The sequence below is a fragment of the Furipterus horrens genome, unplaced genomic scaffold (genome assembly GCF_987537825.1).
Source record: "Furipterus horrens unplaced genomic scaffold, mFurHor1.1.pri manual_scaffold_3, whole genome shotgun sequence".
Lineage (NCBI taxonomy): Eukaryota > Metazoa > Chordata > Mammalia > Chiroptera > Furipteridae > Furipterus > Furipterus horrens.
In genome coordinates, this window is record NW_028327173.1 from 156831455 (window position 1) to 156854343 (window position 22889).

General features: G+C 46.1%; 1 protein-coding gene across 1 annotated transcript in view; it reads right to left on the minus strand.

The window, feature by feature from the left end:
* Nucleotides 1–1777: 1777 nt before the first annotated feature.
* GNB5 (G protein subunit beta 5) overlaps nt 1778–22889 on the minus strand; it is a 33937-nt gene continuing 12825 nt past the window's right edge. Inside the window, exons 3-11 of the mRNA XM_090270611.1 lie at nt 22119–22160; nt 19909–19985; nt 19321–19453; nt 14625–14768; nt 12593–12684; nt 8971–9019; nt 5091–5187; nt 4144–4310; nt 1778–2875 (exon numbers count right to left, since the gene is read on the minus strand). Of these exons, the coding sequence (XP_090126737.1) occupies nt 2864–2875; nt 4144–4310; nt 5091–5187; nt 8971–9019; nt 12593–12684; nt 14625–14768; nt 19321–19453; nt 19909–19985; nt 22119–22160 (813 nt within the window). The 3' untranslated portion in view covers nt 1778–2863. The remainder of the gene's footprint in view (nt 2876–4143; nt 4311–5090; nt 5188–8970; nt 9020–12592; nt 12685–14624; nt 14769–19320; nt 19454–19908; nt 19986–22118; nt 22161–22889) is intronic.

Genomic DNA, 22889 nt, shown 5'->3' on the forward strand with positions numbered 1-22889 from the left:
GTGGGGTAAGAAGAAGGAGGAGGGAGGAGATGGGAGGAAGTGCTGAGAGAGAAGGAGAGGAAGTTAACAGGAAAGGGAGGAGGGGAAGGGAGGGTGGAAGGACAGAGGTCAGAAGCAGATGTGACAAAGGCTGAGGTAGGTACTTTAGCACTGTCCTGTTTCGTAAATGAGGAAACTGGCTGAGAGAAATTTGGATGTTATCACATATCCTATAAAAGGGGTAGAGCTGGCTCTGAACCTAGGTCACATCCCTTGTCACCATGCTGCCCCCTTCTAACTCACAGAGGAGTCCAAACTGTCAGTGGTGCCACCTGGCCAAACAACTACAAAAGCTCAGATGCGAAGGCCTTTACAACATTGCGCTGCCATAAGCTACTCATAACCTAGGGAAGGGTGTGGAGGAGGTCAAGGCCGGCCGCCCTCCCCAGAGCAGCTGCCTTGACTTCAGCTCACAGGCATTTCACATAAGCACCCATCACTGCCCACCTCCTTATCTGACCAGCTCCCTTCTGCCTGACCCTGCTCTTCCCTGCCAGGGGTGTCCAAGGCTCTGCACCCTGTGGGCACCTCTGTCCCCTTCGCTGCAATCTGTTTGGTAGGCTTGTTCCCGTGTCCTCTTAAAAAATGGAAAAACTGGTTGAAAAACTCCAGTCAGCCTTATTTTCAATATGCAAAATACAATTTATTACTTGGAGTTTACCTCTGAGTCTCCACATGGTGTATAGATAATGTGTTCTCAACCAAGTATTTCATCAATAAATACTAAACAACACCCACTGTGAGATGAAATACAGGGGAGTGGGCTTACTGCCCATGGGGTGAGTATTCTAGGAAACACTTCCACAGGGCCCTTAGAATCGTTTTAACTGGGCAGTTATGGCCTATTTTGCACATATACTGAAGGCGTGCTCTGCCTCTCCAGACACACCGCTTGAAGTTGCTGCCCCTCAGTCTGGGCGACTTTTCCTTTGCCCTGTTGTCCTTCTCTTCTGGGAGGCCCAGGTCAGATGCAGGGGCCTGAAAGGGTCTCTGGGGGAGACGGAGGGGATGCCTCGACTAGGAGACCAGGAGCAAACTCTGGGATGCTCTTGGGAGTGGAGCTGGTGGGAGCTGGGGAGACCTCGTGCCGATTTCCGGAGCCCCCGCCCGGACGAATCCTCTGGGGAAAGAGGAGGTGCCTGAAAAATGGTCCCTCTGGGCTCTTCAGAGGCAAGCAGGGGCCTTTTATATTCTCTCCCTTGCTAGGGCCTGTTGGGTACTAAAACCCTCACAAATGACTCAATATAACCCTTTCGTTCATTTTTTTTTAATTGATGGAAGACAGCCTGGCTGATTTTTGACTGACTGGTCCATTACGATATCTGACCAAGTAGTTTTGAGGGTGGTCCTGGCACCCCCCTGAAGTTTACAGGGTGCCAGGTCTGCACCCATCCAATGGCCATGCCGGCTCCCGCTCAGGCTCCGGGAGGGCCTGTCTGACAGCGGGCCTGGGGCTGGGCCTGCAAAGCCAGGACTAGCCCTGGGAGAAGCGCCAGGCTGGAGCAGGGCAGAGAGCAGGGCAGAGATCCAGGGGACTCAGCATCCACAGCCCGGGGGCACCACAGGGCCTGGCCCCGCAAACTCCGGCCACCCCCCGGGCAGGCCTCACCCAGGAACGATTTTTGGTATCTGAGGTGACTTCTTACCGCCCTAACGCATGCCATATTTATGAGTAAGGAATTTTCTAAAACAAAGAATAAGCCTCTACACCTTTAAAAACAAAACAACAATTAAAAAAAAAAAAAAAAAAAAAAAAAGGAAAAGAAGGAATCCTGTAACAAAAGCACTTGGTATCTTCTAGAAGGAATTGCTGAATTTCAAATAAAGACAAGTTATCTTTTATATTATTTTTTCCAATATAAGACAGAGACATTATTTGAAACCTATGAATTTATATATGCAATTACACTCATAATGCAATAAATATGAGTATAATGGGTATGGACAAGATCTACTTTAGGCTGAGGGGATACTACTATTCCTAATATGTCTAATACTAGTGATAGGTTTTTAAATAAGTTTACTGCCCCGTGTTCCCACACAGGAAGGTTCTGGTTGCTCTGAGGAGCATTTGTGTCAGAAACAGCATTCAGCCTTTCCCTTGAAAGAAAACGTTCTGTGCAAGTGCTAACACACATATCCCATCATCACATAATTTGTAAGTTAAACATCCTGTTCACTTTATGCCCATCTGTGCTTCGTTCACATGGATGGAAAGGTTTTACCTGAAAAAAAGTATGATGCAAGACTGGAAAAGATTCTTTTACAATAAAAGCACATTTAAAAGAAGCGATTTTGTCTAATTCCATTTGGAGTTGGAACTTTCTTCTGTAACAGATCAGTTAACACGGTCCTTCTCACACAGCCCACTGAAATCTGTACCTCTAGAGGAAAGTTCCAAAAGTCATAGTGCACACTGAGAAAAATCAGATTTTAAAGTGCTCTGAAGACAAATTTGATGCAAGAAAATACCATGAAATATATTAAACGCTAAATTCTGTTGGTAATAGAGTGAGTTGAGAGTAGTATAATTAAGAAAAACCTTAAAAATGAACAAATTTTAAAAAGTGTTCAAAATGAAAAAAACAAAAACACCTGAACAGTGTACTTGAAGGTGTTCTCCTAGTGCTGGAGGCCCACAGTGGTATTTTCCAGGGGCGGTAGCTTTAACAGTAATATTGGAGATGTTTGGGGAACTTTCAGCCATTGAGTTGCTCCCTTAAGTTGCGATCAATTCTCAAATCCTCTAAAAGTAAGATCTATTTACATGTGACAATTTCAAATTCTAACCTCAGGTATCTAAGTGTGTATTGTGAGGAGATGATTAAGCCCAGACCTGCAAAGACACAAACAGATAATTGTTAGTCCCTTAGTAGTTAACAACTTGTAAAACCCGAGTTTAAAGGCATAAAATCAAAATCTCTTTACACACACACACACACACACACACACACACACACACACAGATTCAATCTAAAATAGAGCACTTGCATGTCTTAAAATATAACACTTTACTTTTAATAACTCAAAGGTGCTTGTTTAGACCTGATACCCCCTCTCCCTTAGTGAATTGTCTGAAGGGCATCTGTGGCCTCCTACGAGGGACTGATAACTCTCAGATTGACAGCTGAAACCATCTGTACCCACACAGATCTCTGGGTACAATAACACAACTTGACTAATTTAGGCAACTCCTGCCCACGGAAGATGAAGACACAAATAACTTTATTGTTTGGCTCAGGAACTTTGCAAAAATAATTTTATCTTTTTATCCTAGAAATAGACTACTTAAGTATCCTCTTCAGAAGAGACCCACTTCTCAGAAAAATACAGAGCATCAAATGGCCAGTCACTTTTCAAGACCATCTTTGAAATCCAACCCTCCCCCCAGCCTGTGTTCAGCAATGTTAAGCTCTAATGCCACACGTTTGTCCAATCCTAATTAAGTCCCTCCATTGAAAGACCTGCCTTAAACCCCTAAAACCTCACATGTCTGCCTTTGCTCTCCCCTTCTAAGATACTACTTAAGACGGTCAAGTTTGTGGTCTTCCACACTGAGGTAAGCTTTTCTTTGTGAACAGGCTATTTGGGTAGTATTTCTGGGGAACCAACATCCAACAAAGTCATGGAGCTTTTTCAGAATCTAAAAAAAAAGGCCATAGGGAGGATACTTCCCAGAAAAATGCACACACACAAAATTTGGTATATAATTTCAGGGCCTTCATGGACCTCCTAGGGGTCTGTGACCACAGAAGAATTCTGTACTTCTGGGAGGTAAGACTGGCAATCTGTGATTTGTCAAAGGCTAGACTCAGAAGAACCAGACTTTTAGGGTCAAAAGGAACCTTTTGGATTGCCTAGCCCATCTATTCCCTCAACTATATATGCTGATACATAGTTGGGTAATCTGTTCTTGAACACCTGAGTGGATGGGGAACTCATTACCTCCCAGGCCACTCGTTCCCTCTGTGGCTATGAGCAAAGCTCAAATTAGAGCTCCACGTGGCTGTGGGGGCCGTCCTAGCTCACTCTGACTTCTGCTTGCAGGAAGGCCAATCACTCCTCTTCTCACACACAGAGTAAAACAGAAGACTCCTCTCTTACTCTTAGAGTGTGATCCCATGATCCTGAGCAAAAAGCCGTCCCATCGGGGGAAACTCGTAGAGTACTAACGCGGTTTTCATGTCCAAACAGGATGGAGACTCGAGACCCCTTGAGAACATCCCAGACATTGATGGTATAATCGTTGTATCCAGCAAACAGCAGGCGACCTGAAAGGAGGATATGATGGCTGTTAAACCAGTTCCTGCCTTCCTGTTTTTCTTTTCATGACTCTCACTTGCTGGCTTGCTCATTTGTTCATTCATTCATTCACTTACTCACTCATTCAGTCAGTCAGTCACTCGTTTGTTCATTCATTCAATAAATAGTGAGTTAGTCCCACTCTGTGTAAGGTACTGTGCTCTGCCCTGGGGATTCAGAGAGGAGAGCAGTTTCTACCTCTGTGGAGGGTGGAAGTGGCAGGTAGACACATAATCATTGTAGCACCATGTGGTAAGGGCTGTAGTGGAAGTGCTCGGTTATGTGCAAAGTGCTATCATAGAGGAAGAAGGATCAAAGGGGGCAGCCTCTCCAGCTTGGAGGGCAGAGGTGCTATGAGCTTAGGGCACTGAGAGAGGGACTCTTGCTTCACCCCCTCCACCTCTGAAAAAAGTCCTTTTTGGGTATGAAGGGGAAAATGGAAGGCTTGGGAGCAAGTGCCTGAAGGCACTGCACATGTGACCGTTAATCCATCACCGTCCTGAAGAACAGTATTGAGTGGGCATAGCCTTCATTTCCCCTGAAGTGAACAGGGCTGGGGAAGGCCGCTGAGGGCAGGGTGAAGTCGGGGGTCAAGAAGCCAGGAGTGGGTGGGGGGGAAACTGGCACAAAAGTAGACTATTTAGCATATCGGCCCACAGGAAGTTAGCTGAGGGGTCGCTTGACAGACAGCTGGGTTTCACTTAGGTCCTGTTTTACAGTCCTGGGAAATTTCTGAAATAAAATCTTACCACTGAGGGAGAAGTCCACGCTGGATGCTCCAAAGATGATACTCTCTTTGGAATAGATGGCGACCTCCCTGTCTGCCCGGAGGTCATAGAGGCGACACTGAGGAGCAAACAGCAAAGAGGCACTTATGTGTGGCTGCAGTTTGGTGCAGAGATGACCACAGGGCCATGGGCAGGTGCCAATGGCTTCTGTAGTTTGAGAGGTAAGGGACATACCCCTTTGGTTTCCTCTCCTAGTATTTTCTTCCTCAATCCCAATTCCTATTAATCTCCATGGATCAGTGGAGATTTAAGGAAACGGCAAATATAGACGATTTCTTCAGGTACAAAAACAAAAATGAAACCCATTCTTTTTTCTGATGAAGATTACATGTTAATTGTAGAAAATTCAGAAAAGCTCAGAAATGCATAAAAAAGAAAAGTCACCCCAAATCCTAGAGGTATTTACCAATATCTATTTCCTTCAGTCTTACTTCTCTTTTTTGTGCATAATTTTCTCCTATCATTAAATAATCTTCAAAAAAAAGAAAAAAAAAAGCCAACCCATGATTAACATGGTTGTTGAATATTTTTCATGCAGATATAGCGGAATCCCTTTAGCCATCCCCTGTTAAGTATTTTGATTGTGTCTAATTTTTCTCTTTTATAATAAAATTCTAGACATTTCTGTCTCTACCATGTTGACCATTCTTATGTAAAAATCCTTGGTATTTTTCTTACAATAGCTAAGGAACAGAATCTTTAGACTAGAATTATTTCCAAGTAATAGCATGTCCAGATCAAAGGGTAGAGATATTTTGAAATCCCTTATATCATACCACAAAACTGCTTTCTAGGGGACTTCTGGCCAAGACGGAGGCCTAGACAGACACGCTGCATCTCCCTCCACAACTAAGAAGGAATACAACTACCTCAAAACTAGAGATAATCAAAAGTTCCAGAAAATTGAGCTGCATGGAAGTCCAACAAACAAAGATATAGAGAAGAAATACTCATGCAGACAGGTAGGAGGGGCAGAGTCAGGGTGGAGAGGACTCGGTGTGCTGCTGGCAGCAGCGGCGGCAGTGGTAGGCTGCCGGAAAGCGAAGTCACACGATTTAAAAGGTTAGAAGGGACACCTGGGGAGCACTCCAGCACCAGACCAGACCATGCAGCTCATGGTCCCAGTGCTGGAGAAAATCAAGCCTCATTGCTTCTGACTGTGCAAACCAGTGGGGGTTGGGGCAGAGGAAGAAACAGCTGGTCTCTCAGCAAAGTCTGCTTGTTTAAAGGGCCCTTATGGTCATAGAACATCTGCAGACCCACCCACTCTGGTAACGACGGCCAGGGCAACAGCTAGAGAGGTGCCAGTCCCATACAAAGTGGGAGAACTGCCTGGAAAAGGGGAGAGTGCTAAGCAAGTAACATTGTTCCCTCTCGGACCCCTCCCCCACATACAGCGCCACAACGTGGTGAAACGGGTCACCCTCTACTGACAAATACCTAAGGCTCCACCCCTTACAACATAACAGGAGCGACAGCTCTACCTAAGACACCGAGGCAAACAGACACAGGAGCCTGTCAAGATGAGGAGACAGAGAAGTATGGTCCAAGAGAGGAAATGGATCAGGGTTCCAGTGGGAGAAGTAAGTTACGAGGAGACAGCCAACCTAACAGATGAGGAGACAGACAACCTAACAGACACAGAATTCAAAACACTGGTGATAAAGATGCTCACAGGCTTGACAGATATGCTTAAGTACAGCAAATGCATAAGGGAAGAAGTGAAGGCTAAATGCATAAGGGAAGAAGTAATTCACACAAAACCAATGGTGAAGGGAAGGAAACCAGGGTTCAAATCAATGATTTGGAACATAAGGAGGAAAACAACAGAATGAGGAAACAAGAATTGAAAAATATGAGGAGGGGCTTAGGAACCACTGGGAAAACTTTAAACATGCCAACAACCAAACCATAGGGATGCCAGAAGGAGAAGAGGAAGAGCAGGAAATTGAAAACTTATGTGAGAAAATAATGAAGAAAAATTTCCCAAATTTGGTGAAGGAAATAGACATACAAGTCCAGGAAGCACAGAGTCCCAAACAAGATAGACCCAAAAAGGACCACACCAAGACATATCATAATTAAAACGCCAAAGGTTAAAGATAAAGAGAAACTCTTAAAAGCAGCAAGAGAAAAGCACAGAGTTACCTACAAAGGGGTGCCTATAAGACTATCAGCTGGTTTCTCAAAAGAAAGCTTGCAGGCAAGAAGGGACTGGCAAGAAATATTCAAGGTGATGAAAAACAAGGACTTACAACCAAGATTACTCTATCCAGCAAAGCTATCATTTAGAATGGAAAGACAGATGAAGTGCTTCCCAGACAAGGTAAAGCTGAAGGAGTTCATAATCACCAAGCCATTATTATATGAAATGTCAAAGGGACTTAAGAAAAAGATCAAAATTATGAACATTAAAATGACAATAACTCACACCTGTCAACAACTGAATCTAAAAAATAAGAACAAAATCCAGCTAAGCAAACCAGAATAGGAACAGAATTATAGGTATGGGGATCATTTGGAGGGTTATCAGCTGGGAGGGGGAAGGGGGAGAAATGGGGAAATGGTACAGGAACTAAGAAGCATAATTGGTAAATACAAACTAGACAAGAGGAAGTTAAGAATAATATAGGAAAGGGTGAAGCCAAAGAACTTATATGCATGACCCATGGGCATGAACTACGGGGGGATGGGGGGGTGGGAGTGCTGGAGGGAAGGGGGGTACTGGGCAGAGGGGAGCAAAGGGGAAAAAATTGAAACTACCGTAATAACATAATCAATAAAATATACTTAAAAAACAACAACAACAACAAAAAATTCCTTTCTATAAGGCTGGTACCAAGGGTCCTGATTCAGGCTGGTCCAGGCTCCCTCACCGCACCAGCTCCGCCACTGAGCATTTCTCTAGCAACTGAGCATTTGACTATTTAAACTTGCATTTCTTGGATTAGACGTAACTTTAAAAACGTTTTCAGTTTATTTGCCATTTTGGATGCATGCTTTATAAATGGTCTGCATTATATCCTTAAAAAAAAAAAAAACTGGGGTATTTATCTTATTATGCAACCCCATTCATAACTTAAAAGATTTCAACTTGGTCTGCCATACACGTAGCAAGGATTTTTCCACAATGTATACACTCTATTTTGTCATATATTTTTTGACATACAGAGGTTTAAAATTTTCATTATTATCAACTGTCAACCTATTCCTTTGTAATTTCTTCCACAGCAGTAAATCAGAATGAAAACTCTTATTTAATAGTTATGTGGTATTTTCAAAGCACAAGAAGGTAAATTTTTCTCTTAAAAAAGCAGTCAACATAAATTTTCAATTAGTATCAAAAGCTTTAAAACTCAGTAAGTTCATGTCTGAGAATTACTTCTAAGGAAACAATGAGAGGTTCAAAAAATATTTACTTATAGCAGTGTTTATTAACAGGGAAAAAAGAAACCCCTAAAACCCTAAATGTCCCGAACTTGAAGACTGGTTAAGTAAATGATGGCATGTCTATAACACGGGAAACTACTCCATCATTAAGAAAATATAATATACGAAAATGTTTATTGGCTGAGGTAAATGTTCACAATCTATTGCTGAGTGAAAAAACAAATCATAAAGTTTTTTTTTTTTTTTTTTTTTTTTTTAAGAAAAAGGATAGGAATTCACTCAATTGTGACTTTTCTTGGGTAGGGAGATTAAGATAATTTAATCTTTCCCCAAGTTTTCTTCACTGAATCTACATTATTTTTGTAATTCAAAAAAGTTATTTAAAAAAAATAAAATGAAGTTGGCATATCTCTTTCAACCAGGAAAAACTGTCAATAACTTAGAAACATACCGTAGCATCATCTGACCCCGAGGCAAAGGCATCTCCACTTGGGTAGTACCTGCAGAGAGGAAGTTGGGGAGAAAGCACTTGATTTAGAGTGGTGACTGCCCCTCCTGGATGCCCATCAGAACCCTCTGGGAAGCCTGTCCCGTGCTGGGCCCTCGGAAGCAAAATCTCCACTTCTGTGTCATAAGTACCACTTGTTACAGAGGCCAGAAAGAGAAGCTCATCTGGCAGACTCATTGGCCTCTAGTTTTCTTTCCTGTAGGTAGGGGACAGTGACACTGGCCTGGCAGTGTTGGTGAGGAGTAAATGAGGTAATATGGGTATCTCCACCAGGCATGGAACACAGGGCAGGTCCCTGTACCCATAGTTTTCCTTTACCACATGCCTCCTTCCCAAGACTTGGCTCAGAGCTCAGGGATAAGAAAGTGGCTGTAAACACAGACACTGGAATCAGATACACAGAGCCCCATGCAGATCTCTGCACTGACCACTCACTACATGGGATACTTGTGGCAAGTGACTTCACCTTGCCCACCCTGTTTCCTCATCTGAAAAGTGAGAATGATAATGCCCATTCCTTGTTGTCAAAATGAAACAAGATGGTATATGCAAAGAATGGGGCATGGTACCCAACAGAAAGCATTCACTGAATAATGATTATTTCTGTCACAGTCATTCTCTCTTCTATAATCAGGCTCCCTGGAGAGCAGGAAGCTTAAGTGGAGCCCTGATGGAACCACAGCCATGAGAGGAAAAGGGTCCAGGGTAGAGGCAAAGCAGCGAGGAGATAATGTGCAGCTTAAAGCTGTATTTCATGACAACATACAGGATTGATTTAGTTTTGTGGATATTCTATCCTGCACCTTCGGAATTCTGGATTAATTTCCCTTGATTTTCTAGGTAATTGTTGCACATCTGCAAAAGTGATAGTCTTTTCCATTTTCCCTTATATCATATTTGAGGGCAGGGAGCTGGGTAATTCTTTTTTTTTTTTACAATTTTATTTATTTATTTATTTATTTATTTTTAGAGAGAGGGGAAAGGAGAAAGAGAGGGAGAGAAACATCACTGTGTGGCTGCCTCTCATGTGCCCCCAACTGGGGACCTGACGTGCAACCTAATTATGTACCTTGACTGGGAATCAAACCAGCGACACTTGGTTCGCACCAGCGGCCAGGGCTTGGGTAATTCTTACTAACATATCTACTACTAAAGTTAAGTCTTCTTATTTTGTTCTTGTTTTTAAGGAAAACAAGTCTAGTATTGTCCACTAAGCATAATGAAGATTCTTGGGTGATTATATTTTATATATGCACTGTCTGGACAGTGCCATCTCCCATATTTCTATGTCAAATCCTGACTTATCTCAGGATCCAGTTTATAGAGCCTGCATGTCATTTGGTCCTTTTCATGTCACCTTGTGGAACTGGGGCTCAGGTAACCAGCACAAAAATGCTGATACTCTGGCTGCGGCTCTGAGTAGTAAACTGTCCACCTCTAACCCAGGAGACTTGTGTCTTCTACCAGCATCCATGAATTTGTAACAACCTAACTTGACAGCCTGTAGGTCGGGTAAAATCTCAGAACATTCCCAGTTCTACACACTTTTGCCTCTACTACATTTTCTTTAGTTCCAGTCGCCATCCTTTCTTTATTGAACTCATGCAGCTATGTTCTAATTGGCTGTCACACTTCCATTCTGGCTCTCCTATAACCTATTCTCCATACAGCAGCCAGAGTGAGCTTTTAAAGGTGAAACATACAAGGTCTGTCTGCAAAAAGTCCAGCCATTGTTAATATAAGGAGAACGGTTTGCATGACATCGATAACCTGGCAGGCAAGGAGAGTGGACTGGAGTGCTCATGAATGAACAATGACAACTTCACTTTACTAGTCGGTGGGGGTGGTAGATGCCGTTGTGTGGCCGTCACATTCAAAATGACTGAGCAAGTAGAGCAATGAATCTGCATCAAAATTTGTGTTAAGCTTAAACATTCCTCCATGGAAACTATCTGGGTGATTGAGAAGGCTTTCGGGGATGATGCAATGAGTGCAGCACAAATAACTGTGGCACAAACACTTCAAAGGTGGCTGAGAATCTGTTGAAAGTGACCCACGTTCTGGAAGGCCTGCAACAAGCAGGACACCTGAGAATGTTGAATGTGTGTGGGCTGCAATCAGCAAAGAGCGGTGACTGACAGTGTGGGAACTACAAGATTATCTGGGCATTCCAAAAACTACTGTGTCCAGGACTTTGATACAGGATCTTGGCATGAACTGTGTTGTCGCAAAATTCATTCTGTGGCTTCTGCTACCAGAGCAGAAGGAATATTGTGCTGCAGTTGCTAATGACTTGATTCAAGTTGCTACCAGTGACCCAGATTTCCTCAAGAAGGTCATAACTATGGCTATGATCCAGAAACGAAGCCCCAGTTGTCCCAATGGAAATCGCCTGGTTCTCCACACCTGAAAAAGGCAGGGCAAAGCCACAGCAAGATCAAGGCCATGTTAACTGTGTTTTTTGATTGGGAAGGTGTTGTCCATCACAAGTATGTCTCTCCAGGCCAAATAATTAATAAGGAGTACTACCTCAATGTTCTTCATCTGCTGAGAGACGCAGTATGACAAAAATGGCCACAGCTATGGGCAAAGGGTGAGTGACAGCTTCATCACGACAACATGCCTGCTCATGCATCATGTCTTGGGCATAGCTGTTCAGTGAAACATCAAATCACCCAGGTGACTCAGCCCCGCTTCAGCCCAGATTTTGTACCCCGAAACTTCCGGCTTTTCCCAAAACTAATATCACCTTTGAAAGGGAAGAAATTTCAGACTGTTGATGAGATTCAGGAAAATACAATGGGGCAGCTGATGGAGATTCCAATAAAGGATTTTGTAGTGTTTTGAACAGTGGAAAAGATGTTGGGAGGACTGTGTGAGGTCCCAAGGTTACTACTTTGAAGAGAACTGAGGTATCCTTGTCCTACATACAATGTTTCTTGTATCTTCTTCAATAAATGTCTCTATTTTTTAATAGTACATGGCTGGATATTTTCTGGACAGACCTTGTAGCTCATGTTAGCCACCCCTTCCCCCTGCAACCCAACAATCTTGCCTTCTGTTAGGTCCTTTAACATCTCATCTTCCTCAGCTCTTTGCAAGCCTGGCTCTTGTATCATCCTGGCCTCAACCTAAATATCATCTTCTCAGAGAGGCCTTCCCTGACCATTCTAAGAAATAACCCATCCCAGTATATCTCCCTGTTTTACTTTTTTTCGTAGTACTTACCAGTATCTTAAATTAAATTGTACATTATTATCTTGCCCACAACTGTATTCCTGTTCCTAGAATAATGTCTAGCATATAAATACTCAATAAATATTTGTTGAATGAGAAATATTGACTCAATAGGGAGGATGATATCAATGCCCCTAGTACAATTATATTAAAATTCTCCAAGAGTCCTGGAGTGCCATTTGGTCCCACTACAAATCAGCCATTCTTGCTGGGGAGGCCTCTCTCAGCCAAGTAAACAAAGCCTGGAGGTGGTTCCTGGGCTCAGTATAACAACAGGCCACGGTGCACTGGAGAACAGAGAAATAATGCGAACATTCTACTCACTGACCGGACACTGTTGATGTCTGATTCATGTGTCTCAAAGGCCTGCACGCACTGGCCGGAACGCATGTCCCACACCATGGCTTTCTTGTCACATCCCTACAAATGCAAAGTTACCCAGAGTCATGGCCTCTGCAAGGACCGTCTACAGAGAGGCATGAGTTCCAGTTATGTAACACAGACCATTTATGTCCCGTTAGTAAAGGGGTGACACCGCGCTTTCTGGAGACTAGATTACTTAAGGCCACTTCCCTCGACTGATAAGTCCTTAGAAGGCCACAGTGGGAGGGGAACAAAGGAAGGACTCAGCTTCCTCCTGTAGTATGTTTTCTTCTTTGGCAGCTTTCTGAGTCTACTCCCCAGAGCCTACTTCTCACCTTCCCATGGGCATTTCCCATCTCTTCATTTTTCCCTTTCCTCCCTCCTTCCTTTTTATCTCTGCCTCTCTAATGCCAGAAGGGAAGGCAGGCAGACAGTGGCTGCTGGGTGGGACCTGACAGCTTTTTTCTCAGGTGTCTGGGGCAGCCCTGGGCAAGGTGGGGCTCTAGGTGCCCCTGGGCTATCTGAATGCCCAGCTGGGAATCAGCTAAGATGGAGCCCAGTCATGGCCTTGCCAGCAGTTAGCTGGTTCCCTGGGTAAGTCACCTCCCTGGGCTTCCACCTCAAGACCTGTAAAAACTCTCTCTGATTGCCAACACGACCCAGACATTCATAAACATGAGATCTTCACATTATATTATCATGGTTCTAGGAGCATTTTGATTAATTCCTGCAGAGCAATCCTGTTGTCATACTTGGGGACTAAGCTATGGACACTTACTTGTCCAACAGAAGAAGTAATGGATTAAAATTGGTACTCAAGTTGTTGGTTTCATCTCAGAGGAAAGGGGGGTGGGGCATGATGAGGTACCACAACTGATATCTCAGAAAGACCTGCTGTTGGGTTCAGCACTCTATCTTTACTGAGAATGTAAACGAAGGAATCAGGAACATCTTCTAATCTTTAGAGGACATTAAACCAGATGGATTTTAGGGCTCTGAATGAGACGATATAATCCACAATGGTTGAGTAAACAGTGTAGTTGAGGGGAGAGATAAATACAGTTATACAAAGCACAGGAATGAAACATTTACAGATACGGCCAAAGGGGACAGAGAGCCCTTGCCTGATGCGCAGAAATGAGACATGGACAGCTCAGAGCAAGGGGCCTTATGTCTTCCAGCTGCAAATATCACTTGATGGTGTACACATGACAGGCCTCTCCCACCACTCTCCTGACTCAGGGTCACATCAGTCAGTTTCATCCTTCATTTTTATTCCCAGCTGTCCACAGAAATGCTTGCCCCCACCATCTGCATAACACATTGTAAACTCTTCTACCCACTGTTCATAACATCCTGGGAAGAGGGGAGGTAAGTACTATTGTGCATTATGCCCAGTTGACAGATGAAAAAATTTAGAGTCAGGTAGCAAAGCTGGGACCCAGGTATCCTGATTCCTAGTCTGGTGCTCCTCTGTGTCACTGTGGCTTATCTGACAACTCTGAGCCTTCAAATACTCTGTTCTCTGTGACCTGGGGTGGGACAGGGATGGTGACTGGCAGGGGTGGGTCAGGAGAATGTCCCACCAGCCCCAAAGCCCTGACCACAACACAGTGCTGCCTCACCTCAGAAGCCGTCGGACGGGCTTATGGCCCTTGTGGCTGTCCCTAATGCTGCCAGATGTTAACTCTGCTATTTGTTTGAGGAATAAAATTTTTAAATGTGGCAGATATGTACCCTGAAAAATAGCAGTCACACCAGGAGAACATTCCAGATTCCTCTGTAGACTGCAGAATGGGAGGCACTCACAGCCCAGCGTGGACACTGCCCTCCAAGCAGCACTGTGGCTGCAGGAGCTGGGGTGCAGTGGGGAGCTGAGGAGTTCCTGTAACCCCTTCCAGGGACGTACCCTATCCAGTCCCAGGAAGTGCCAAGAATGGCCACCACGAGCCCCCCTTGTGGACAAAGGACCCTCGCCATTTTCCTCGGGTCTTTACCCCAGACACGAAGGTGTTCCCCGTTTCCGAGGGGGCCAGGTCCAAGCAGAGCACGTCGGCCCCGTGCCCATGGAAGCTCTGCAGCAGCTGTCCGCTCTCCACGTCCCACAGGGCGCATGTCCCATCGCCGCTCGCCGTCAGGATCTGCCACAGGAAGGGATGGGAAGAGCGCTGTTGTCATTATCCCTCTGTCAGGGGCAAGTCCAGCAGGGAAAAGAAGGCTCCTTGAACATACACAGACACACACCTCGCGAAATCTAGATTCAAGTGCATTAGTGTTTCTCCTGTGCCGAGCAAGAGGAAGTCCATGTTCGATACCCCGTCACTCAACTGCGTTTCTGTCCCTGTCCTCCTTCAGGGTATGAAATTGGGAGGCTTCCCTGCTGTACCTGCGGGGCCCTGTGCCTGCCTGGCATGTAGGACGTGCTCCCGGAACCTCTGCTGAACAGAACCTTGACTGGCTCCCACCAGCAGCCACATCTACTGCTGTCCAGGCCAGACATGTAAGGTGCCTCTCAGACATGGCTGAGCACCCCCATCACCAGGCTGTTTGCTAACTCAGTTGGGATGAGCCCTGAGACCCCATAGTTCTCACAGACTCCCAGGTGGGACCGATGCTGGACCCTGGACCCTGGACCCCATCTGCAGCAGCAAGGGTTGCGGCAGCATCTTGTGAGCCACATTCGCGTATTGCTGCTGCTTCCCAGACCAGAAAGGCCACTGAGAGGGGCTGACACTCACGCACACACAGTGCCAACAAGTCCCTGCTGTGTGCAGATGCCATCCAGGCACTCTGCTAGGCAGTAGGATTTGCAGAAAGACTGGATCTTGGTCTCTACTCTCCTGAAGCTCATGCAGGCTAATAGGATTGGTAGTAAAAACTGAAACTAACCACTTCCCTGTCCCCAGATTAATCATTAATTCTGGGACCAGGCATACTTTCCTTGTCCTATGCCAAACAAAACTCTGGCCAAATAAAAATAACCTACTTGCTTGCTTGAGGAGATACCTGCTCCTGCAAAATAAGACCGTGAATCAACTAAACAACTTATCAAGACTAATAGCTTGCTCATCAAGACTGCCTTTAAGGCCCTTACCTTGCGGGACTCATCAATCCCAAGCTTTTATGTCATCAACCAGTTTCCCATTGTGACACATCCACCTTAAAATCACCCAGCCCAGTCCCTGAAACCCTCCAAGTAGCCTTCCCTGATTTCTCCACTTTGAGACATTACAGAGATTCTCAAGTTGGGATTTTCTCCCTCACTGCAGTAGGTCTAAGAAACTTAGCATGGCTGATGGCAAGTTTTTTTGATGGTGTTGTAGACGTATGACGGAGTGTGAGAAGTGAATGAGCACGTATGACGGAGTGTGAGAAGTGCTGAGATACAGGTAGGCCTGGGGAGGGGCACAGCTGCACCCTGGCAACAGCAGAGTTGTTCTTGCTGTTCTTAGAGGATGAGAGAGGGCTGGCCGGGTGAAGGAGGGAGGGTGCTGCAGGTGACGGCCCACCTCTGCCCTGAATGAAAGGTGTGCCTGTGAAGAGTGAAGACTTTAGCCTGTAGACAAAAAGCAGCGATGGGAAGCTTCCAAGCAGAATGATGAGATCAAGGGTATATTTTCACAGGTCAGTGCTGCCCTCCCTCAGCAGCCTCTGTACAGCTTTCAGGGAAAGGCTGGCCCACACAGAGAGAGGAGCACTGGGGCGCCTGGGGACAGGCACGGGGCAGAGCCAGTGTGTGTGAGGCTTGGGCTCCAGCTGAGCACACCTCCGTGGGGTTGGGAGGAAGGCAGTGGGATCCAGGGTTCATGGGCTCATAGACCCAGCTGACTGCACTGCAGCACCCGGGAGCCAGCCTGGTTATGAGAAGCCATGGAGGGAACCACAAGCCACAGCAGAACCTTCCTGTGCCCCACCTTCCGGCTGCTCCCAGGGCCTGGATGAGGTGATAAGACAGTGCAGGAAGTGGCTCTTGCAATGCTAAGTGCCCACAACAGAGAGCCCTCAGTGGCTGATAATTCCTGATGGCTGAGGAAGGAAAGCAGAAATCAGACTATAAGGACTGGTAGCTGCAACGTATCCACTGACCTGCTGCACCTCCGATTTCCATGTGCTGGTGGCCTTCTCCCCTCCTCTCCCTCTCTCTCCTTCCCAGTCTCTCCCCTTCTTTCTTGCACGCTAGGCCTAGCACTTACAAAGAACCCCCTTTCTTCTGCAGGAAGGGAACACATTACAAGGCAGGGACTCTGCTCCCACCTGGCCTTGCACTCACAGGCTGAACTGTCTGGGCTTGGGTTTCTTGCTGGGAAGTCTAGGGAGGTCTAGGATCTCTTCACAGCCAAGAGAGGCCACTTTGCAGCATCTCCTTGGAGCAAAAGCTTGGTGAGTTCCAGAGCTCTCAGGCTTCTAGTGCCTAGTCCCCAAGGTCCTCCTTAAATTCCTCACAGGGGGTGGCTCTCAAATTTGGGGCATTTCCAAGGCTGCAAAGCCCCTGCAGCCTCAACTTCCCTCAAGTGTACATGAGCAAGGCTGGCAAAAGTAGCTTATGAACACACAGACTTGGCATCATAATATGGGTACTTATATTTTGTAATATGCTGGTTTCTTCCCATCTCTGCAGGCCCACACCCACTAGTGCCTGTTCCATGCCATTCCTATCCTAACACTTGCAAAGGGTCAATAATCTGCAATCATGTGAGATGCTTTAAATGATTACTGTAGACAAGTATTTAATTTGGTAATTTTCCATACCCATACTCTTCAAGCAAACAAATGAATGGTTTTTAAAATTTATAAGTAAATTATTAATGTTTTAAACATATTTTTGTAATATTCATTGCAATATAAGCACAAATACATTTTAAAAACCAAACACTCATTACCATAAATGCACCAAACAGAATCTCTAACTCGGTGCCACTCATTTATTCAGAAACATAATTTGTAGCTTTAACACCACAGTCCTTTACCGGCTACTTGAGTTTTTCCTTTTCACCCTAGATCCCAGAGATGGGAGCAAGCTTAAGGTTCATTAATACCCAAACCCGGCTGTGCATCTGAATTGTGTTAGTATGAATAATAAAACAGTAAGAGCCAACACTCACTGATATCTACCAGGGACTGTATGTAGTAAGTATTTTACACGAATCATCTAATTTAATTTTCAGAAAACCTTATGATGGAGGAATTTATTACCATCCTCACAGATATAACCTTGTTTAGGACTGATCAGCCAGGGTTTGATCCCAGCTGTGTGACTTTGAGCCAAGACCTGTATCCTGCCGAGGTGGCCAGCAGAGTCAGCGGGACTTCCTTCTATTCCAGCTATCTCCTTCCAGCTGCTTGTTAGGAAAAAGGCCCTTTCTACCTTACAGATGCCCCTTTAATGCCCACCTCCAGCACTGTGGCAATACAGAGTGAGGGTGATGGGTGTCCACCGGAGACTCTTAAGATGCCTGACCTCCCACTGTTCCTGAATCCCTCCGTGGCTTCCTTCTTCCAGACTAAGCATCCTTGGTTACTTTGACTACTCCTCAGGCTCAAAGGCACCTAGTTCTGGCCACTGCGACCAGCGGGGGCCACAGCGCCCCCTACCGTACAGGTCTGCAAGGCTCCTGGCCGCCAACACCAGGTGTAAACACTATACTTCAAGTCTGAACAACCCTCCTGTCAGCAATTACATACACAATATCCCAGTCACCTGGTCTCCTCGTCACCAGCGTCCCTTGCTGACCCAAGTCAGCTGAAGCTGGAGTGGGCCATGGAAGGCTTTAATCTGACTCAGAGACCTTCCTCCTTAAAACAAATCCAAGTACGAGCCAGCCCCTGCGGGGCTGTGCTCCATCTGTCGATCATTCAGGGTGCCCTGTGATCCGCTCCCGCCCCCTTCTCAGGCTGCCTCCCGCTGCGCTCCCCTCACACCTCCCTGGCAACACCGCCCTCGCCCTCCAAGGCTGGCACACAGACAACTGGCACCAGGTTTGGGACCACCCCTCCTGCTCTGAGCTCCCAGCCTTCCCCTGCTGTGCAGTCACAATTGGTTTCCACGAAGGTCCCTGAGGGCAGAGACTGTGTATGTTTCCAGCCCCAGAGACAGGGAGTATCTGGCAATGTGGGTGGTGGACCCCTAGAAAGCGTGAATAGATGTGGATAAATAAACTATGGTATGCTTTCACAACTTAAGAAGAAAACGTAGTCTAGGTCTTCAAGTATTGTTTTTCCTTGGGGTTTACTCAGAGTAGGGCACAGATTCGCTATCGAAAGCCTTTTCTTTTTGCATTTGCTAAAACAGGAGTGTGAAGTAGATTCAGTGAGGTGTGTAAAGTGCGCAACTCTGAAGTTCAGCAGCTCAGTGAAGTTTTACACACATACCTACTGTGGAACCACATCTCAGACTCGGAGATAGGAAGTCCCACCACCCCAGAAGGTTCCCTGATCCACCCCCAACAAGTCAATTAGGGAAGGATGTTCAATATGGTATGTAGTTTACCTCAACTCTATCAATAGCCAATAGCCCTGACTTGCCTCATTTCTGATTTTATTTAAAATAATAATAACCAATGAGGAACACTAGGAACTTCCTCTTGAGCACCCCTCCCTTAAGATGAACACTGGAAAAGCTTCCTCTATTCTGAGCTCTCTGCCACTTAACCTGCTCTCCGGCAGGCTGACCCACCACGAGGGCCCCTTATTTACCTGCATGTCGGAGTTGGTGAAGCTGCAGGCCGACAGGTAGTTCGTATGCATAGCAACAGACTTCTTTTTGGCAGCCATGTTTTCATTTTTGTCAAATGTCAGTGGATACACAGAACACTTATTATCCAAACCACTAGCAGGGAAAGAAAGAAGTGTCAGATGTTGAGAGAGGACAACAGAGTACGTATGTGGATACTTTCTCACAGTCACACACGGTAGTTGGGAGGAGGTAATCCTGGCTGTGACGCCATAGTTCTTAGATGTAAAATCACTAGATCAAAGTGACAGGTTTTTCAAAGCTTCTGATACACATTGCCAATATGATTTCCAAAATGTTTGCACCAATTTATAGTCCTCACCAACAGCATTCCAGAGTAAGGAAAACAGGTTTAAACCTTATACTGTCAGTCTGTAATGAAAATAATTATGAAAGAGATTTTTTTTTTTTCTTTAATAATGTTTAGAGAGGAATTTAACACATTGCTTAACAAGCAAAAAACGAAAGTTACAAATTCTTGTGTGTGTTTGCCCATACAACAGTATTTACGGCTAACAGGGAATCTGCAAAGCTGCTGCAGGCCTGCTTACCCACACGCAATGGCGCATCCCGACGGGGCATAGGCACACGCCATCACCCACGTGCAGGGCATGGTGACCGCGTGCTCCTGAAACACAGGGGGAACCATTCATAGGGTAAACGAGGGCTGCTTCTACACAAACATCTTAACATTTAACTTAACAAGAGTCACTGGTGATCTCACTGAATTGCATTACTTTCACAGGGCAGCGGAGGGGGTAACAATTAGCTTGAGACTGAAGAGAAGACTCACTCAGCCCCATCTAGTTAACCAAACGTTATGTCGTATACTCTAAAAGTTAAAAATCTCAATTAGCAAAAATAATCCTTAATGTTTTACTTCTTTCTTAATGTTATACTCCCCTTGTTCTGCTGAATGAATACTGGGGCTCCTCTTCTTTGAAAGTCCTTTCAAATTTCATTTCCAATATATACTTGGCCTTATTTACTCTGATTCCCCCATTTTCAAAATACAGTCTTGAGTGATGTTTTACATGTGTAATATGTTTAGTGATGAGTGTACAAGAGCCTCTATCTGCTATGGGCCCTAAAACCATTCTGGGAAGGCATGAATGTGGGTGGGGAGGTTGACCTTGAGTTGTGCCCAGGGGTAAGAGAGAACTGGCCTAACAGCCCCTGGCTTCCGGGTGGTCGCTGAGTCACCCACATCCCCCTGCATGCAGATAAGCAAACAACAAAGCCACCGTCTAATAACTTGGTTCCAACACCAACAAGATGTGCAGCCCCCCGCAAGCCAGCCATTTGCACTAACTCAGTCTCATTCCCCGTCCGTAAAGGGAGGAATGGGACTAGATTTGCACGGGACATTCAAGTGTCGGTCTTTCCTGCTATACTTCTCTGTGTTTGTGTGGGGAACTATGAACCCTGCAACTGCTTATCAAAATGCTGCTGTCACTCACAGTCTTTCAGCATTCCCAAGGCCAGGAATAATCTACGGCTCTGCAGGGAACGAGGTGAGGTGGCTGCTCCCTTAGCACAGGGCATCTGGTCCCCTTTCCTTACAAGTAATGGCTATGTTCCCTGCCAGGAGCCATATGTGGCAACCCCACAGCTCCCCACAAATCAAGTGTGTGCTCTGTGCCACACTAAGGCGTAAACAGAAGCCACAAAACCCCACACACTGGTTAGGAGTGCTGGGAGAGGCAGAGTCTCCCATGGAGGTCGGTGATGTGTAATAAAGCCCTTTGCAAACAGTTGTCATTTTTTATTATTTCCCAGGGGCCTGACCATTTAGGGACTTGCTCTCTACAAGGTGGTTCTGAGGCCTCACTTGATCAGGTCATGTAATAGCTGCCTACCATGACATTTACTAAATGCGCTTAATATTACAGAATATCAACATTGCTCAATTTGTGACAGATACAGATCTTATCTTAATTTATTTTATTATTTTATTTATTTTTTATCCTCACCCAAGGACATTTCCTCATTGCTTTTTAGAGAGAGAGGAAGGGAAAGAGGAAGGGAAGAAGAGAAACATTGATGCGACAGAGAAAAATAGATTGCCTCCTATTCACACCTGGACTGGGGATTGAACCCACAACCCTTCGGTTACAGAATGAGGCTCCAACCACCGACCCACACCAGCCAGGGCCAGGTTTCCTTTTCAATACTGTGAAAAGGAAGACTTTCTTTCTACGTAAATATTGGAATCCATATTTAATACACAATACTCATTATGGAAATGCCACCACGATGTAGGCATGCAAGCACACTACACATATTTCAGTCTTTCCCTTTAGTAAAGACTCTAAATTTAGGTTTAATTTGAAGCTGTGCACACTCAGGCCAGAGCTGCAAGGGGCTCAGGCTCCACAGCGTTACCAGTAGTGCAGGTCAGCCCACAGCAGCCTCGGCTTCACCCACCGTTTGCTCCTGTCCTCAGCGCTCTGGAGTCTGGGCAGAGACCGAGGGGAAAGCAAGCTGGGGATAAGGGCACCTCTCATCATCCCTCAGAAGCAGAATAGATGCAGTTGCCTGTGTGACTGTGCCCAGTTTTCCAGGCTGGGCCCTCCTGTTTCAGTGTTAGCACGTTCTGTGGTGGCTCTGCATGCTCTGCTGTGGGCTGCGGAGCTGTCTTCACCGAGATGGGCTTTGGTGGGGTTTCATTCCCAGACAGGCTCCCTGAGAGGCAGGGAATGAGGACGGGGCTGGGGAGCTGGACCCAGGGTGCCTCAGGGCACGGGGGACGACACCGTACCTTGTTAGTCGTGAAGGAGTCCCACACGATCACCTTCCCATCCTGGAGGGAGAAGAGGAAACAGCGGGGAGCGGTCAGCAAGCCCCCTTCCACTGTGGCCACCGCTGCAGTCAGCAGTGGGGCACGGGGAGTGCCGATGATGTCATCTAGTCACAGTACAAACCCACCAGAGATAAATCCAGGAGCTCTGGTCCCTGCAGCACAGTTACCTGTGCAGATGAGGCACGTGGGGCCTCAGGGCCCCAGGCTTGGGTGACAGTGGCAGAGGATGGCTGAGCTGACTTCCCTCAGCACAGGGGTCCCCCAGGAGTCCTCCAGGACAGTGGATCTGCAGCCTCTATAGCGGGCTTGATTTTTAAATCACTCAAGCTATTTGGAGCCAAATCTGGTGAGTGACGTGACTGCGGAAAGGGGGTGGGTGGGTAGGGCCACTTCGGGACACAAGCAGGGCCTGAGTAAAGTGGCCCAGCGCTTGCTTTGCACGACCAGATGGAGAGTCCCATACTCATGTTGAGTGTGGCTGAGGGGCCCTGAAACAAGGTCAAAGTTGATAGTTTGGGGCCTTTCAAGACTCCTAAGTACACTAGCTCTTCTGGCCTCAGTTCTCTGGCTAAATTTCCAAACGCGACGTGGGGCAGATGAGGTAACAGAGCCGAGAACAGCACAGGGGCTGCGGGCCTGTATCTTTGCTCCTCCAGGCCTGGAGCCCCCGCCGGCTGGGCAGGGTGCTGGCTCCAGGCTCAGCCCTCGTCAGCGTTCACTTCAGTGGCT